The following is a 12,741-nucleotide window of genomic DNA, read 5'->3' as shown; positions in this document are numbered from 1 at the left end:
CGCCAAGCTGCAGTGGGGCGTGGTTTGCAAGGCATTGTCTCGAGCAGCAGAAGCGATTCCCTGTCTGCCTTGGTGAAGAGCCGGGAACATCTGAGTGGAGGAGATCAAGGTTGTGACCTGGAAGGCAGCTGGGTCGGTTAGCGCTGCAGGGAAGTGAGACGCGCTTGGCCAGCTGGGCACGTGTCCCTTTCGCTGCAGTGCGTTCCTCACCCTGAACAGACCCTGTCCCGGGTACCCAAGCCCCTTCCAGGGCCATTCGTGTTCCCCCACTTCCCCAAGAGAGGGCTTTTCCCCACCCGTCCCCACAGTGCAGGGCGTCCGCGCTCACAGCGGAGAGATGCAGGGCCCCTCCAGCCGCAGGCTGTCGCTGTGGACTGGGTGTGTTTGCTGCAATCCGGGATCTCCCGAGCTGGCCTGTGTATCGGAATCCTCTACGACCCTTGTTCAAAACAGATTTCTGGGCCCCAGACGACAGCCATTGAATCAGAATCTCCAGAAGACAGGCTTTTGAAACAAACCAGCTCTTTGGACCGGCTGAATTTGGGAAGCCTCAGTAAACCACACACCCCCTCTTACCCACGGGTGACCCAGGCCACCCTCACCCGTGGGTGACCCCATTCATGACTGGGCTGGGCTGAGGCCCACATTCTAGAAAAAAAAAATTTTTTAATGTGTTTTTTTGTCTAAAGATCAGTAGTGATAACAATAATTACTAACCTTTATCACCTGTGTGCCGGGCACAATACGGGGGTCTTTTTTTTAAATGAAGAGCTGGAATTATATTTTTCCTAGTTTTACTGAGAAATAATTGACGTACATCAGTGTCTGCATTTAAGGTGCACAGCATGATGGTGTGTCTTCTACACTGTGGAATGATTGTCACAGTAGATGGAGTTACCATGTGTCATCTCGTAGAGACGGTGTGAAAAAAGAAAAACATTATCCTTGTGATGAGAATGCTTAGCACTTGCTGTCACACAGCAGTGGTGGCTACAGTCGTGCTGTGCGCTACATTCCTCATATTTATCTATAACTGGAAGTTTGTACCTTTGATGCCCTCCCTCCTGTTCCCCCCCCCACCATCCCCCGCCTCTAGTAACCACAAATCTGATCTCCTTTTCTGTGAGTTTGGTGGGGGGTTTTGTTTGTTTGTGTCTGTTTTTGGATTTTTTTAGATTCCACATATCAGGGAGGTCATGTGGTATGTGTGTTTCTCTGTCTGACTTATTTCACTAAGCATAATGCCCTCCAAGTCCATCCATGCTGTTGCAAATGGCAAGATTTTCTTCTTCTTTATGGCTAAATAATATCCCATTGTAGATAACGTACACCACATTTTTCTTTCTCCGTTTCTCCGTTCATGGACACTTAGGTTGTTTCCGTGTCTTGGTCATTATGAATAATGCTATAGTGAACGTATCCTTTGGATATGTTCCCAGAAGTAGAATTGCTGGAGGGTATGGTAGCTCTATTTTTAATTATCTTGAGGAAGCTTCATTCTGTTTTCCACAGCGGCTGCACCAACTTACATTCCCACCAGCAACGCACAAGGGTTCCCTTTTCTCCACATTCTCACCAACACTTGTTATCTATTGTCTTTCTGATGATGGACATTCTAACAGGTGTGAGGTGATATCTCTTGGTTTTAATTAGCATTTCCCTAATGATTAGCTATGTTGAGCATCTTTTCACGTGTCTGTTGGCCGTTTGTATGTCTTCTTTGGAGAAATGTCTATTCGGGTTTGGTTTTTTTAAGTATTTTTTTTTTATTTGGTTGTGCTGGGTCTTAGATACGGCATGGGAACTCTTAGTTGTGGCATGCATGTGGGACCTAGTTCCCTGACCAGGGCTCGAACCCGGGCCCCCTGCATTGGGAGCGTGGAGTCTTAACCACTGTGCCACCAGGGAAGTCCCTGTCTGTTTTTTTAATAGGATTATTTGGGGTGTTGTTTGTTTGTTTGTTTGTTTCGCTATTGAGTTGCATGAATTCTTTATATATTTTGGATTTTAATCTCTTATCAGATATATGGTTTGCAAGTGTTTTTTTCCCATTTTGTAGGTCATCTTGTCACTTTGTTGATGGTCTCCTTTGCTGTGCAGAAGCTTTTTAGTTTGATGTAGTCCCACTTGTTTATTTTCTATTTGGTTGCCATTGGGGGGAGTGGCTTTTTATAACCTGTTATCGCATGTAATCCTCCCGATAACATAATGAAGCGTGTGCTACCGCTGCCCCTATTTTTTCAGACGGTGGGGCGCAGAAAGAAGGGAGGTTAAGCAACTCGCCCAAAGACACGTGCAGAGCTCGGTCGGAACCAGACTCCCGACCCAGGGCCCCTGAATTAACTTACTCACACTCTAGTTGTGAGCTGGCCAGCCGGGTCCCACCACCACGCTGCCCCAGGGACAGCGCCAGGAGGAGGTCGTTGCAGCCGGTCCCAGAGCCCCTGGTGGGTGGGGCAGTGGGGCAAGAGGTGATGGAGGCTCACGCCGCCCCGCATCCCCAGGTACTGGAACTCGCTGAGCAACCTGGTGGCGTCCCTGCTGAACTCCGTGCGCTCCATCGCCTCCCTGCTTCTGCTGCTGTTTCTCTTCATCATCATCTTCTCCCTCCTGGGCATGCAGCTCTTCGGGGGGAAGTTCAACTTCGATGAGATGCAGACCCGGAGGAGCACGTTCGATAACTTCCCCCAGTCCCTCCTCACCGTGTTTCAGGTATGGACCCTTCTCTGCCGGGACTGTGCTCTGCGGGGAGGTCCAGGGGCCCGGGGGCGGGGGAGGAAGGAGCTTCCCGCCCACTCCCACGGGGCAGCCAGAGCAGGTCGGCCACAGGAGCCCAGGACAGTCTGTAGCTCTCCTACCCCGACCCCCAGGAAATTGCACTGTTGGATGGACCACTGGGGGAAAAACAAGGTCCAATTAAGCGGCTTAAAAACTGTTTCTTAGCCGTGGAGACCTTTATGCAAATACATTCTACGTGGAAGCCCAAAATATCAACAAAGGAAACTGGACGGCCCTTGCTGGGGAAGGGAGGGGGACGGGACTCTCTCCTACCCTTCACGCTTGCCCCCAGGAAAATACGACTACCATCGAATTTGAGACTTCACGGACGTGTGGGCTTAGGGCCAAGCTAAAGTAGCACTTAAGTTTAAAAGTAGATCGATTTACAGATTGAACTGGGTAATATGTGGATGTTGCCAAAATCTTAAAGATGGTACCCAGAGTCCTCACGTTTGGAGAGAAGCGGGGGACCTGTGGCCCCTTAGTGAACACACTCCCCTTGACGACTTAACCCGAGGGTCAGCCACCGAGCACCGTCCCGGGGGTAGGAGGTATTTTGCCGAGGAAGCTCTCTCAGTGAATCAGACGATTTGTGCCGGTGGCCGCGCACTCTGTCTAAGGAGAGGGCTGGACTTGCGGGGGTCACAGCTCAGAGCCCCGGGAGGAGAACGGGGGCAGGAGGGGGAGGAAGAGACAGATGTGAGACGCTTGTGCCTCGCAGGGGCTGGGCAGGGGAGCTTCGGGTTTGCTGCTGGTCTAACGCTGTGTCCCTTATTGGTGGGACTGTGTCATTCAGATCCTGACCGGGGAGGACTGGAATTCGGTGATGTATGATGGGATCATGGCTTATGGCGGCCCCTCTTTTCCAGGGATGTTAGTCTGTATTTACTTCATCATCCTCTTCATCTGTGGAAATTGTATCCTTTGCTCCTGCCCCTCCCCCCGCCCCGCCCCTGCCCCTCCCCACCCTGCCCCTCCCCCCACCCCGCCCGCTGCCCCTCCCCCCACCCCGCCCCCGCCGCCGCCCCAGCGCTCAGCCTACAGCTCGATGCCAATAGGTGTGCCCCGCAGGTCCTGACTTGGGGGGGACCCAGGGCCCTCCCCCCAGGGGAAGCAGGGAAGGGCAGGCTTGGGAGAATATGTCCAGCCCAGACCACCTCAGCGGTGCAGGTGTCTGGGTGGGAGCCCGGAGCCTGGGGCCGGGGGGGCGGGGGGGGGGGGGGACGCCAGTTGTCCCCCAGCCTCCAATTCCAGGAGCGCATCCTCGCCGCGGTCCCGGCGAGCAGCCACCACCGTCCCCCCCCAGTGTTGTGCTTGCAACCACTCACTCGGACCCCGATGTGCACACTGGCTGCCCCAGCCCAGGGCCCCTGCCCGGGGAGGACAGAGCCTCCGCCCCGGAAGTGGCATTCACCTGTCGCCCTGCTCTCGGGCCAGGGTCCCTCCCTCTGAAGCCACTCTGCGGAATGTTAGCCGCAGGCAGAGTGGACAGGCCACCGGCAGGTTCCTGGGTCCCGGGCTGCTGGCACCCCTCTTCCCGTGCTGTCCCTGCAGGTTGTGTGCACAGGGGCTCGGAAAGTAAATCACAGAAGATCTGGACACAGAGGGCAGCGGGCGGCCTCGGGCACACCCAGGGCTGCCCACCTAGCGTCCTGGGAACGGGGTGGAAATAGCAGTGCCTCCGACCTAATGGGCCGGGTGAGGCTGAACAAGATGACGCACGCCCAGCTCCTGTCCTTGCGGGGCCGTGGCCCTCGCTCCCCGTGTGAGCCGGAGCCTCCCGGGGCCTGGGGTGGAAGGTGGACCTGACCAGCGTTAACCTCTCGGCTGGACGGGCTCTGATCCGGTTCTCTGACCCACAGTGCCTGCGTCCGAGTCTGGGGTGGGGGAAGAAGAAAGGGCAAACTCCGCTCCAGTTAGGAGCTCGGTGGACCCTCCCAGGGCCTCTGTCTGAACAGGGTCACAGCGGGAGGGGAAGGGCGAGCGGACACCTCCTGGCAGCGGTAATGGCCACTCTGCACCCCGTCCCGCTGCAGCGCCGCCTACGGTGTCAGTCACGGGCGGTCATCTCGAAACCGGCAGTTAAAGAGCGAGGCCCGGCTGCCGGCCACCCCGCCCCCGGCCCAGCCTGCCAGCGGGCCTGCTCTCGACCCCTCAGAAAACCCTGGGAAGCTAGTGGGGTGACGGGGCTCAGAGCCCCTCCCCGGGGAGAGCTCTGCCCCCGCGTGTCCTGCCCCCTCCCGCCCCCCTGCCCATCCACAACCCCAAGTCCAAGGGTCATTTTCTTTAAGAATGGGCACAAACAGATATCCTACTGAATGTGTTCTTGGCCATTGCCGTGGACAACCTGGCTGACGCAGAGAGCCTCACCTCTGCCCAGAAGGAGGAGGAAGAAGAGAAGGAGAGGAAGAAGCTGGCCAGGTAACCACCAGCTTCCGCGGCCCAGCCTGGGGTGCCGCTCCCCTCGGCGCTCAGGAGATGCTCCCCCCTGCCTGGCCGTCCCTCCTGGAAGGGGGCTGGTTGGAGGCTCTCTGTGTGCGTTGAGCCTCTCCCCTAATTCCTGGGCATTTCTCTAAGCGGGGACCACTGTGAATTACATCCCTGGGAAGGTGTGTTGCCCCACCTGTCCAGGAAAGTGGCGGGTTCTCTATTGAGAAGGGAGGTCATGAGAGGTGGTGGAGGTAGAGGGGAGGGCAGGGGGCGGCAGCCGCTCATGGGAGAGGTCCAGCTCCAGCTGAAGAGCCATGAGAAGACAAGCCAGGGCCCCACTCTGTCTTCGTCCTTGTCTACGTGGACTGTCACGGGCCACACCTCTGCTGAGTACTGAGCAGGGTTCTCCAGGAACCTTTCTCTGGGTTAGACGGGGACTGAGCCTCTGAGAAGCTGGACTCTTCAACTGAATGCCGGACAGAGCCGGGTGGGGACAGAGTCGGGATGGGACAGAGCTGGGCAAGGACAGAGCCAGGATGGGACAGAGCCGGGCGGGGACAGAGCTGGGATGGGACAGAGCTGGGATGGGACAGAGCCAGGATGGGACAGAGCTGGGCGGGCACAGAGTTGGGCAAGGCCCAGCGCCCCTGTGATTGAGCCGCATGGCATGGGCCCCAACAGACCACAGGGCAGCTCCCTATCAATCTGGTCACATCCCTTTCTTTTCCCTCCTGCTGACCGGCCAGGACTGCCAGCCCAGAGAAGAGACAAGAGGTGGTGGAGAAGCCGGCCGTGGAGGAGACCAAGGAGGAGAAAATCGAGCTGAAATCCATCACTGCGGATGGAGAGTCCCCCCCTGCCACCAAGGTGAGGGGCCGAGGCCCAGGGAAGGAGGACACGGTCCTCCTGGGCCAGACACCAGGGGAAGTGGGGGAAGAAGGGGCTGGGGAGGGTGGACAGCAGAGCTGGGCTCAGAGAGAAGGAAGGCCAGCCTTCTGCTGGTGTCCTGAGGGATGTGCGCAAAGGAAAAAGGATGTGTTTCTGAGTCGACAGCTCAGCCTAGACTAGGGGGCAATTTCAAGGCTACCCGAAGCCTCTAAAAGCTGTGGACCTTGTCTAACTGGACCCTCCTTCTCTCCTTGGATGCCTAGATCAACATGGACGACCTCCAGCCCAACGAGAATGAGGACAAGAGTTCCTACCCCAACCTGGAAACCACAGGTACCAGCCCACAGCCTGGCCTGGGGGTGAGGGGATCTGGGGGTGGACACCCAACTGTAAAGCCACGGGCTGGTCCCAGATCCCCCCCGACTCGGCTGCAGCACTGCCGATTATCCTCTGGAGGTCAGGGTACTTTGCTCCTTGTTTCCTCATAATGACAACAGAAGATTGAATGCATCGTGTTTGAGCGATGCCTTTAGGTCTTTTGGAAGCTGGATTGCGTATACATTTAAGGTTTATTATAGCCTATGTTGTAAAATCATTAAGTTACATAATTTATTAGGATAACATATGTCACGGCATCGTGCTCCCTTAATAATAAATCCCAAATCTGTCCTGTCCTCACCCGGAGGGCGGTGCTGAGCACAGCGTGGCCGCCACCGCTCGCTGCTCTGCAGGACGCGTTCAGAGCTCCACCGTCTGGTCCGTAAACTGGCAGGCAGGCCCCCTGGAGAGGATTTCACGACAGGAGCCCATCAGCCCCCCTCAGGAGCCACTTCCCTGCGTCAGGAAACCACACCCTGTGTGAGCCCTGACCTGCCCTCCTTCTACGGAGAATTGCAGATGTTATCACGAGCTTCAAGCTCAAAGTCACAACACACCGTCAAGGCACCGTGGGTCTCGCTGACACCCCTCCCCGCACAGGTTGGGCTGTGTCGGGTCACAGCCCTGTCGGGAGCCTGAAAACCTTCTGAGCTCGTGACCGCGCCCAGCCTCCTTTTCCCTTTCCCTCCGCAGTCTGTCTGCTGGGAAGGAGGATTTGGCTTCCTGGAGCTCGGACAGAAAGGAGGGCGGAAGGGTGTCCGTGTGCCGGGCACCAAACCTTTTGAAGCCTTCAAGCCCTTCTGGGCGGAAACTATTATAGAATTTCAAAGACAGACCAGAAATATCCAGCGAATGCAGCGGGCGGGTCTTGTCTTGATCCTAAATGAGCAAATAAACTTTTCGATGACATTTTTGAGGCAATGGGGGGAAACTGAATACGGACGGGGAGCCAACTGATTTGGGGTAGGTTTTGTTAATCGCGGGACCCCCTGCGGGAGGCGCCTGTTTCTAGTCCCCGCAAAGCAGCCCTGCTGCCCAGCAGTGGCCTTTCAGGCCTCCCCTCCTGGTTCAATCTCCAAAGCTCGCCGGTTGGTTGGAGCCTCCCAGCTTTGTACACACTACATTTTAGAAACATCACCTCACCCAGGAAGGAAAGCTTTGTGCCAAGATGGTGTTTTTATCTAATTGATTCATTTACTTGAGTGAACATACAGATGTGCTTAAGAGTCACTAAGGGCTGAAAATTAATAAGTACACATGGAAAGGAAATGTGATGACACCAGGGAGTGTGTGGCTCAGTCCACACGCTGTGGGAGAGGCCTGGGCCGCTGCAGGGGCTCCAGGAGAGAGCAGTGCAGGGAGGTGGGGCGGCGGGGGGTCGCGGAGCAGGTGGTGCCCCCTGGGTCTGCAGTCGGGGAGTTGGAGAGGAAAGAAGTTACTTCGGGACCATCCTGTTTCCATGGCCACAGAGCTGGCCAAAACCAGGGGCACGTCCATTCATTGATTTAATAGCTGCTTATAAAGCACCTACTGTGTGCCAGGCCCTGGACCATGGGGGACAGAGAAGGCCGCTGCTCTCGGGGGCCCCCATTGTAGTGGGAGGCAGACAAGGAGCAAGAAAGCAAACCAACCAGAAAGGAAACATCAGGAAGATCATAAAACCAAGGGCCCTATTAGAGGTACCAAGTGGGCGGGGCTGCCCTGGCTGCGTGGTCACTAGAGCCCCTTTGAGAATGTGACCTCTGGGCTGAACTCTGAGTCAGAGGAACCAGGTGTGTGGAGATGATTGAGGGAAGAGCTTTCTAGGTAGAGGGACCAGCAAGTGCAGAATCTCCGGCAGTGGCACCTGTGTGCAGTGGGGCCCGAGCAGGCAGAGGGCCGGGGGCAGGGCAGGGGGCGGGGCAGGGGCAGGTGGGACGGCCCCCAAGGCCGCGCAGAGGGATGGGTCCCGGCTGATGCGGGGGGACCACAGGAGCTTCTCACCACGTCTGACTTACCTTGCAAAAGACTTGCTCTGGCTGTGGTGTAAAAACAGAGTGGGACGGGGCAGTGGGGATACTCATGCAGCAGTCCAGGCAGGATGATGGCAGCAGGGCAGGGGACCAGCTGGACACGTAGAGGGGGCGGCCCTTGGGGGTGTTTGGAGGCAGGGCCGGCTGGACAGAGAAGCTGGAGAGGCAGGAGGGCGAAGGGTGGCTCTGAGGGCCGAGTTGAGCCAGTTAAGAGAAGGTAACGGCGCGGGGAGTGCGTCCCAGCCTTGCTCTGCAGGTTGGCCTTTTAGGGCGGCCGGACTCTGGGGCTACACGGAGGCCTGGATGCTCCTTGACGGCAAAGCCATGGCTTTGCGTCCAGTGCGCTGTGGGCCCGAGGTGTCAGAAACAGTATTTTCACTTGAACCGGCCATGAGCAGAATCACAGCGGTGAGCATGGGGCCCCGGGCGGCCAGGCCCGAGGGTGGGCATTTAGCTCTGCCCGCCACGTTTCTCCTGCTGAGTTCTGGAAGCGCCATCTGAAAAGCGGCCGGGCCTTGCTGTCCCCGCTTCTGTGAGCGCTGTGAGAGCTGCGATGAGAAAACAGCACCGAGGCGTTCCACGGGCATCGGGCGACTGGGCGGTTGGCTGCCCACCCCAGAAGGAGCTCTACCTGACTTCCCCTAATCCGTCACCTCTCTCCTCATGCGTCGTACGTGCAAAGCATCATGTGCTGGCAACCTTCTGCCCCTTTCCAAGTTCGGTTTGTCCTTCCGCAGTAGCTTCCTCTTAAACGTTGCTCGCAGGACAAAAGAGTACACACGATTCTCCACGAGGACCTTAGAGGCACACAAACCTGGCAAACGTGTTTTTCTATAAACACAGGTGATTAAATAAGCACTCAACTACCTGTTCTCAGATATTCCTGAATAAGAAAGTGTTGGGTCATTTAGAGCAAAACTGGAAAGAGGACAGAGCCAGGCGGGACCTGAGATCCTCCAGGTAAATCCCACGTAGAGATGCCATGATGTAAGCCCACTCTGGCTTCACTGATTTTGCTTTAATAGGAGACCTTGCCAAGGTTAGTTAGGAAGCTTCAAGCCCCTCCTGGACACCAGCTTCCACTGTGTGCCACTCTTCTGCTGAAAGTTTTCATTGCCTGCCGGTCAGCTCTAATTACTTGCGGGAGGGAATCTGACCTGTGCCTGTGATCTGCTGGTCCTCCAGAGAAGCCTTGGGTCCTTGGTTGCCTCCTGCTTGATAAAGAACCGCTATCTGTGCCAGGCTCTTTTGCTCCACCCCACCTGGCTTCGTGGTAACCGGGAGGGAGCACAGACCTGTGGCTGGTCCACGAGGTCCACCGCCCAGAGCCATCTCTCCCCCGGACCTTCTGCACAGTCCCCTTCCTCATAAAGCCAGAGTTGTTAAATCATCCCCAGGAAATGAGGCTTCCCCGTGCCAGGGGGTTTCTCTCTGCAGGGCTTTCAGCACATGAACAGATGGAACCAGGTACATTTAAAGTCACACATCCGAGGTGTGTGCCAGGTGGGTGTGGGAGGCTGGAGGTGCTGCTGGGATTCACAGGGAGGTCCTTCCTGGGCACAGGGACTCAGGAAGGCCAGGTGAAGGTGCTATCTGAGCCGGGGGTGCCCACAGCTCTGCGAGGGGCTGACGGGCAGGTCAAGCAGGGAGAGAGCTGAGCCACCTTCATGGAGCCCCCAGACACGGGCTTCAACAACAGAACTTCATCCTCTCACGGTTCTGGAGCCTGGAAGCCAGACAGCGAGATGCCAGCAGGGCCGAGCTCCCTCCAGCGGCTCTGGGGAGAGTCCCCACTCTGCCGGCCAACGCAGTCCCTTCGAGCTCCTCAGCTGTTGCAGCCTCAGCCCCATCTCTGCCTCCGTCCTTCTTCCCTGTGTCTCCTTACGAGGACAGCAGTCCCCGGAACGAGGGCCCACCCTCGTCCACTGTGACAGCATCATAGCTAATGACATCTGCAAAGGTGCATTTTCCAAAATAAGGTCACGTGCTCACTTTGGCAGCACAAATACTAAAAATTGGAACGATACAGAGAAGATTAGTATGGCCCCTGCGCAAGGATGACACGCAAATTCGTGAAGTGGTCCATATTTAAAAAATAAAATGAAATAAATAAGGTCACATCCCGTGGCTCCGGGTGGGCATGGATTTGGGGGGATGCTATTCAACCCACTACAGTGAGTGTTTAGAGAATAGTTTGATGTGAGTGGAAAGTCTGTCGGGAAATGACAGGCAAAGAGCAGACAGACCGAGGAAGATGCTAGACACTAATTTACGGTCTTGGAGTGTCTACCGTGGGTGGAGATTGTAATAGCACCATTCTGAGGTACAAACGTGCTATTATCCCATCTCACAGATGGGGAAACTGAGGCACAGAGACACTAACTTAAACAGCCAGAAAGAAACAGAGCCAAGATTTGGATCAAGGCATGCTCCTAACTTCCATTCCCTTCTAAACATTTTTAAGTACCTTGGACAAGAACAGGGTATGCAGTTTCCTTCCATGGCCAGTGAACTTGTGTGCCTGTGGTCCACATTCAGTGTGGCCGCTGGCCTGGAGAACAAAGTGCTTCTGTAACTGGTGTCAGCGACTAGACCTTTGGACGGAGGGCCTGTTACGGCAGGATTATGGCCCGACTGCCCCTACAGCACAGTGTTTTCTTGTATTTTCAGGAATAGGGAGAATGTTGACTTTAAGCTCCTGGAACATTCAAGGATGGGGTTGTTTGCCGGGGTGTTAGGTCAGCTGAGCCACGCCCTTTCCCCTGCCTGCAGTCCAGAAGCGTGAGGACACTTGGCAGTGCCCCAGTCTCACCTGGTCACCTGTCGCTAGTGCCTGACAACTAGGATGACCAACCACCCCGATTTGCAGGGGACTGAGGGTTTCCTGGGATGTGGGAACTTCCATTTAAAAACAAGGACAGGGGGGCTTCCCTGGTGGCGCAGTGGTTGAGAATCTGCCTGCCAGTGCAGGGGACACGGGTTCGAGCCCTGCTCTGGGAAGATCCCACATGCCGCAGAGCAACTAGGCCCGTGAGCCACAACTACTGAGCCTGCGCGTCTGGAGCCCGTGCTCCGCAACAAGAGAGGCCACGACAGTGAGAGGCCCGCGCACCGCGATGAAGAGTGGCCCCCACTCGCCGCAACTAGAGAAAGCCCGCGCGCAGCAACGAAGACCCAACACAGCCAAAAATAAATAAATAAATAAAATTTTAAAATAAAAAAAAAAGGACAGGTTTCGAGTTGGTCACCCTACTCTCAGCCCCATCTCGTGTGCTGCCAGGGAGTCTTCCTGTAGCAGAGACGAGCTCCAGCCGTGCCCACCGGGAGAGAGCTGGGTGTCTTGGCTGGTCCCCTTGGTTTCCAGAGATGTGGATGATGTCTGATTCCTGTCCGTAGGGCATCTGGAAGGAAGCTGCACGGTGGTAAAAATAAGCTGGAGGGCTTCCCTCGTGGCGCAGTGGTTGAGAGTCCGCCTGCCGATGCAGGGGACATGGGTTCGTGCCCTGGTCCGGGAGGATCCCACATGCCGCAGAGCGGCTGGGCCCGTGAGCCATAGCCGCTGAGCCTGCGCGTCCAGAGCCTGTGCTCCGCAATGGGAGAGGCCACAGCAGTGAGAGGCCCGCGTACCGCAAAATAAAATAAAATAAAATAAAAAATAAGCGGGAGCCGTGGAGCTGTTTAGAGCGGTGCTGTTTTCTTGCAGGAGACGAGGAGGAGGAGCCTGAGATGCCCGTGGGCCCCCGTCCCCGCCCCCTCTCTGAGCTGCACCTGAAGGAGAAGGCGGTGCCCATGCCAGAAGCCAGCGCCTTCTTCATCTTCAGCCCGAGCAACAGGTGTGTGCCCTGGGCTTCGCTCTCTCTGTGACACAAGCCCGGCAGGTGTCAGCGCCCTCCAGCCTCTGGGTGGGGCTGGGACTCTCCCAGCTCCCCGCAGCTTGTGTAAACAGGCACGGATTTAGGGAAGAGAGTCCTGGATTCTGAATCAGAAGACCTGGGTTTGCTTTTCTCTCCATTTTGTGAAATGTGTAAACTCTGTTTCTGTTCTGTTGGTGATTACATTTAACTTAACAGAGCCTAAAGTTGAACAAGATCCTAAACCTTCTCCTGCAAAATAGGAGTTAAAATAGTTAGACTGCTCGAACTCCTCCCAGACCTCCTACCTTACGTGGTATGGCTGATGACTATTTTGGTCCCGACCTTTATTTCCCACACGACAGGTCAGACGTGAGTACCTGTGTAGACAGTGTATGTTTGGA

At 56.0% G+C, this 12,741-nt stretch overlaps 1 protein-coding gene and 1 non-coding gene across 2 annotated transcripts in view; both read left to right on the top strand.

The window, feature by feature from the left end:
• CACNA1C (calcium voltage-gated channel subunit alpha1 C) overlaps positions 1–12,741 on the top strand; it is a 422,079-nt gene that overhangs the window by 330,610 nt on the left and 78,728 nt on the right. The window contains exons 14-19 of the mRNA XM_089920067.1: positions 2,505–2,712; positions 3,575–3,695; positions 5,085–5,199; positions 5,955–6,075; positions 6,360–6,435; positions 12,193–12,319. Coding sequence (XP_089776193.1) covers positions 2,505–2,712; positions 3,575–3,695; positions 5,085–5,199; positions 5,955–6,075; positions 6,360–6,435; positions 12,193–12,319 — 768 coding nt within the window. The remainder of the gene's footprint in view (positions 1–2,504; positions 2,713–3,574; positions 3,696–5,084; positions 5,200–5,954; positions 6,076–6,359; positions 6,436–12,192; positions 12,320–12,741) is intronic.
• Positions 10,471–10,578, top strand: LOC115802880 (U6 spliceosomal RNA). Its single transcript, XR_004023459.1, has one exon. It is a non-coding gene; the product is annotated as a U6 spliceosomal RNA (small nuclear RNA).

The sequence above is a fragment of the Delphinapterus leucas genome, chromosome 11, assembly GCF_059928025.1.
Source record: "Delphinapterus leucas isolate spDelLeu-1000000601 "Yukka" chromosome 11, BTC_Dleu_Yukka2, whole genome shotgun sequence".
Classification (NCBI taxonomy): Eukaryota; Metazoa; Chordata; class Mammalia; order Artiodactyla; family Monodontidae; genus Delphinapterus; species Delphinapterus leucas.
The sequence above is the reverse complement of the archived record's forward strand: the minus strand, read 5'-3'. Positions and strand labels throughout refer to the sequence as shown.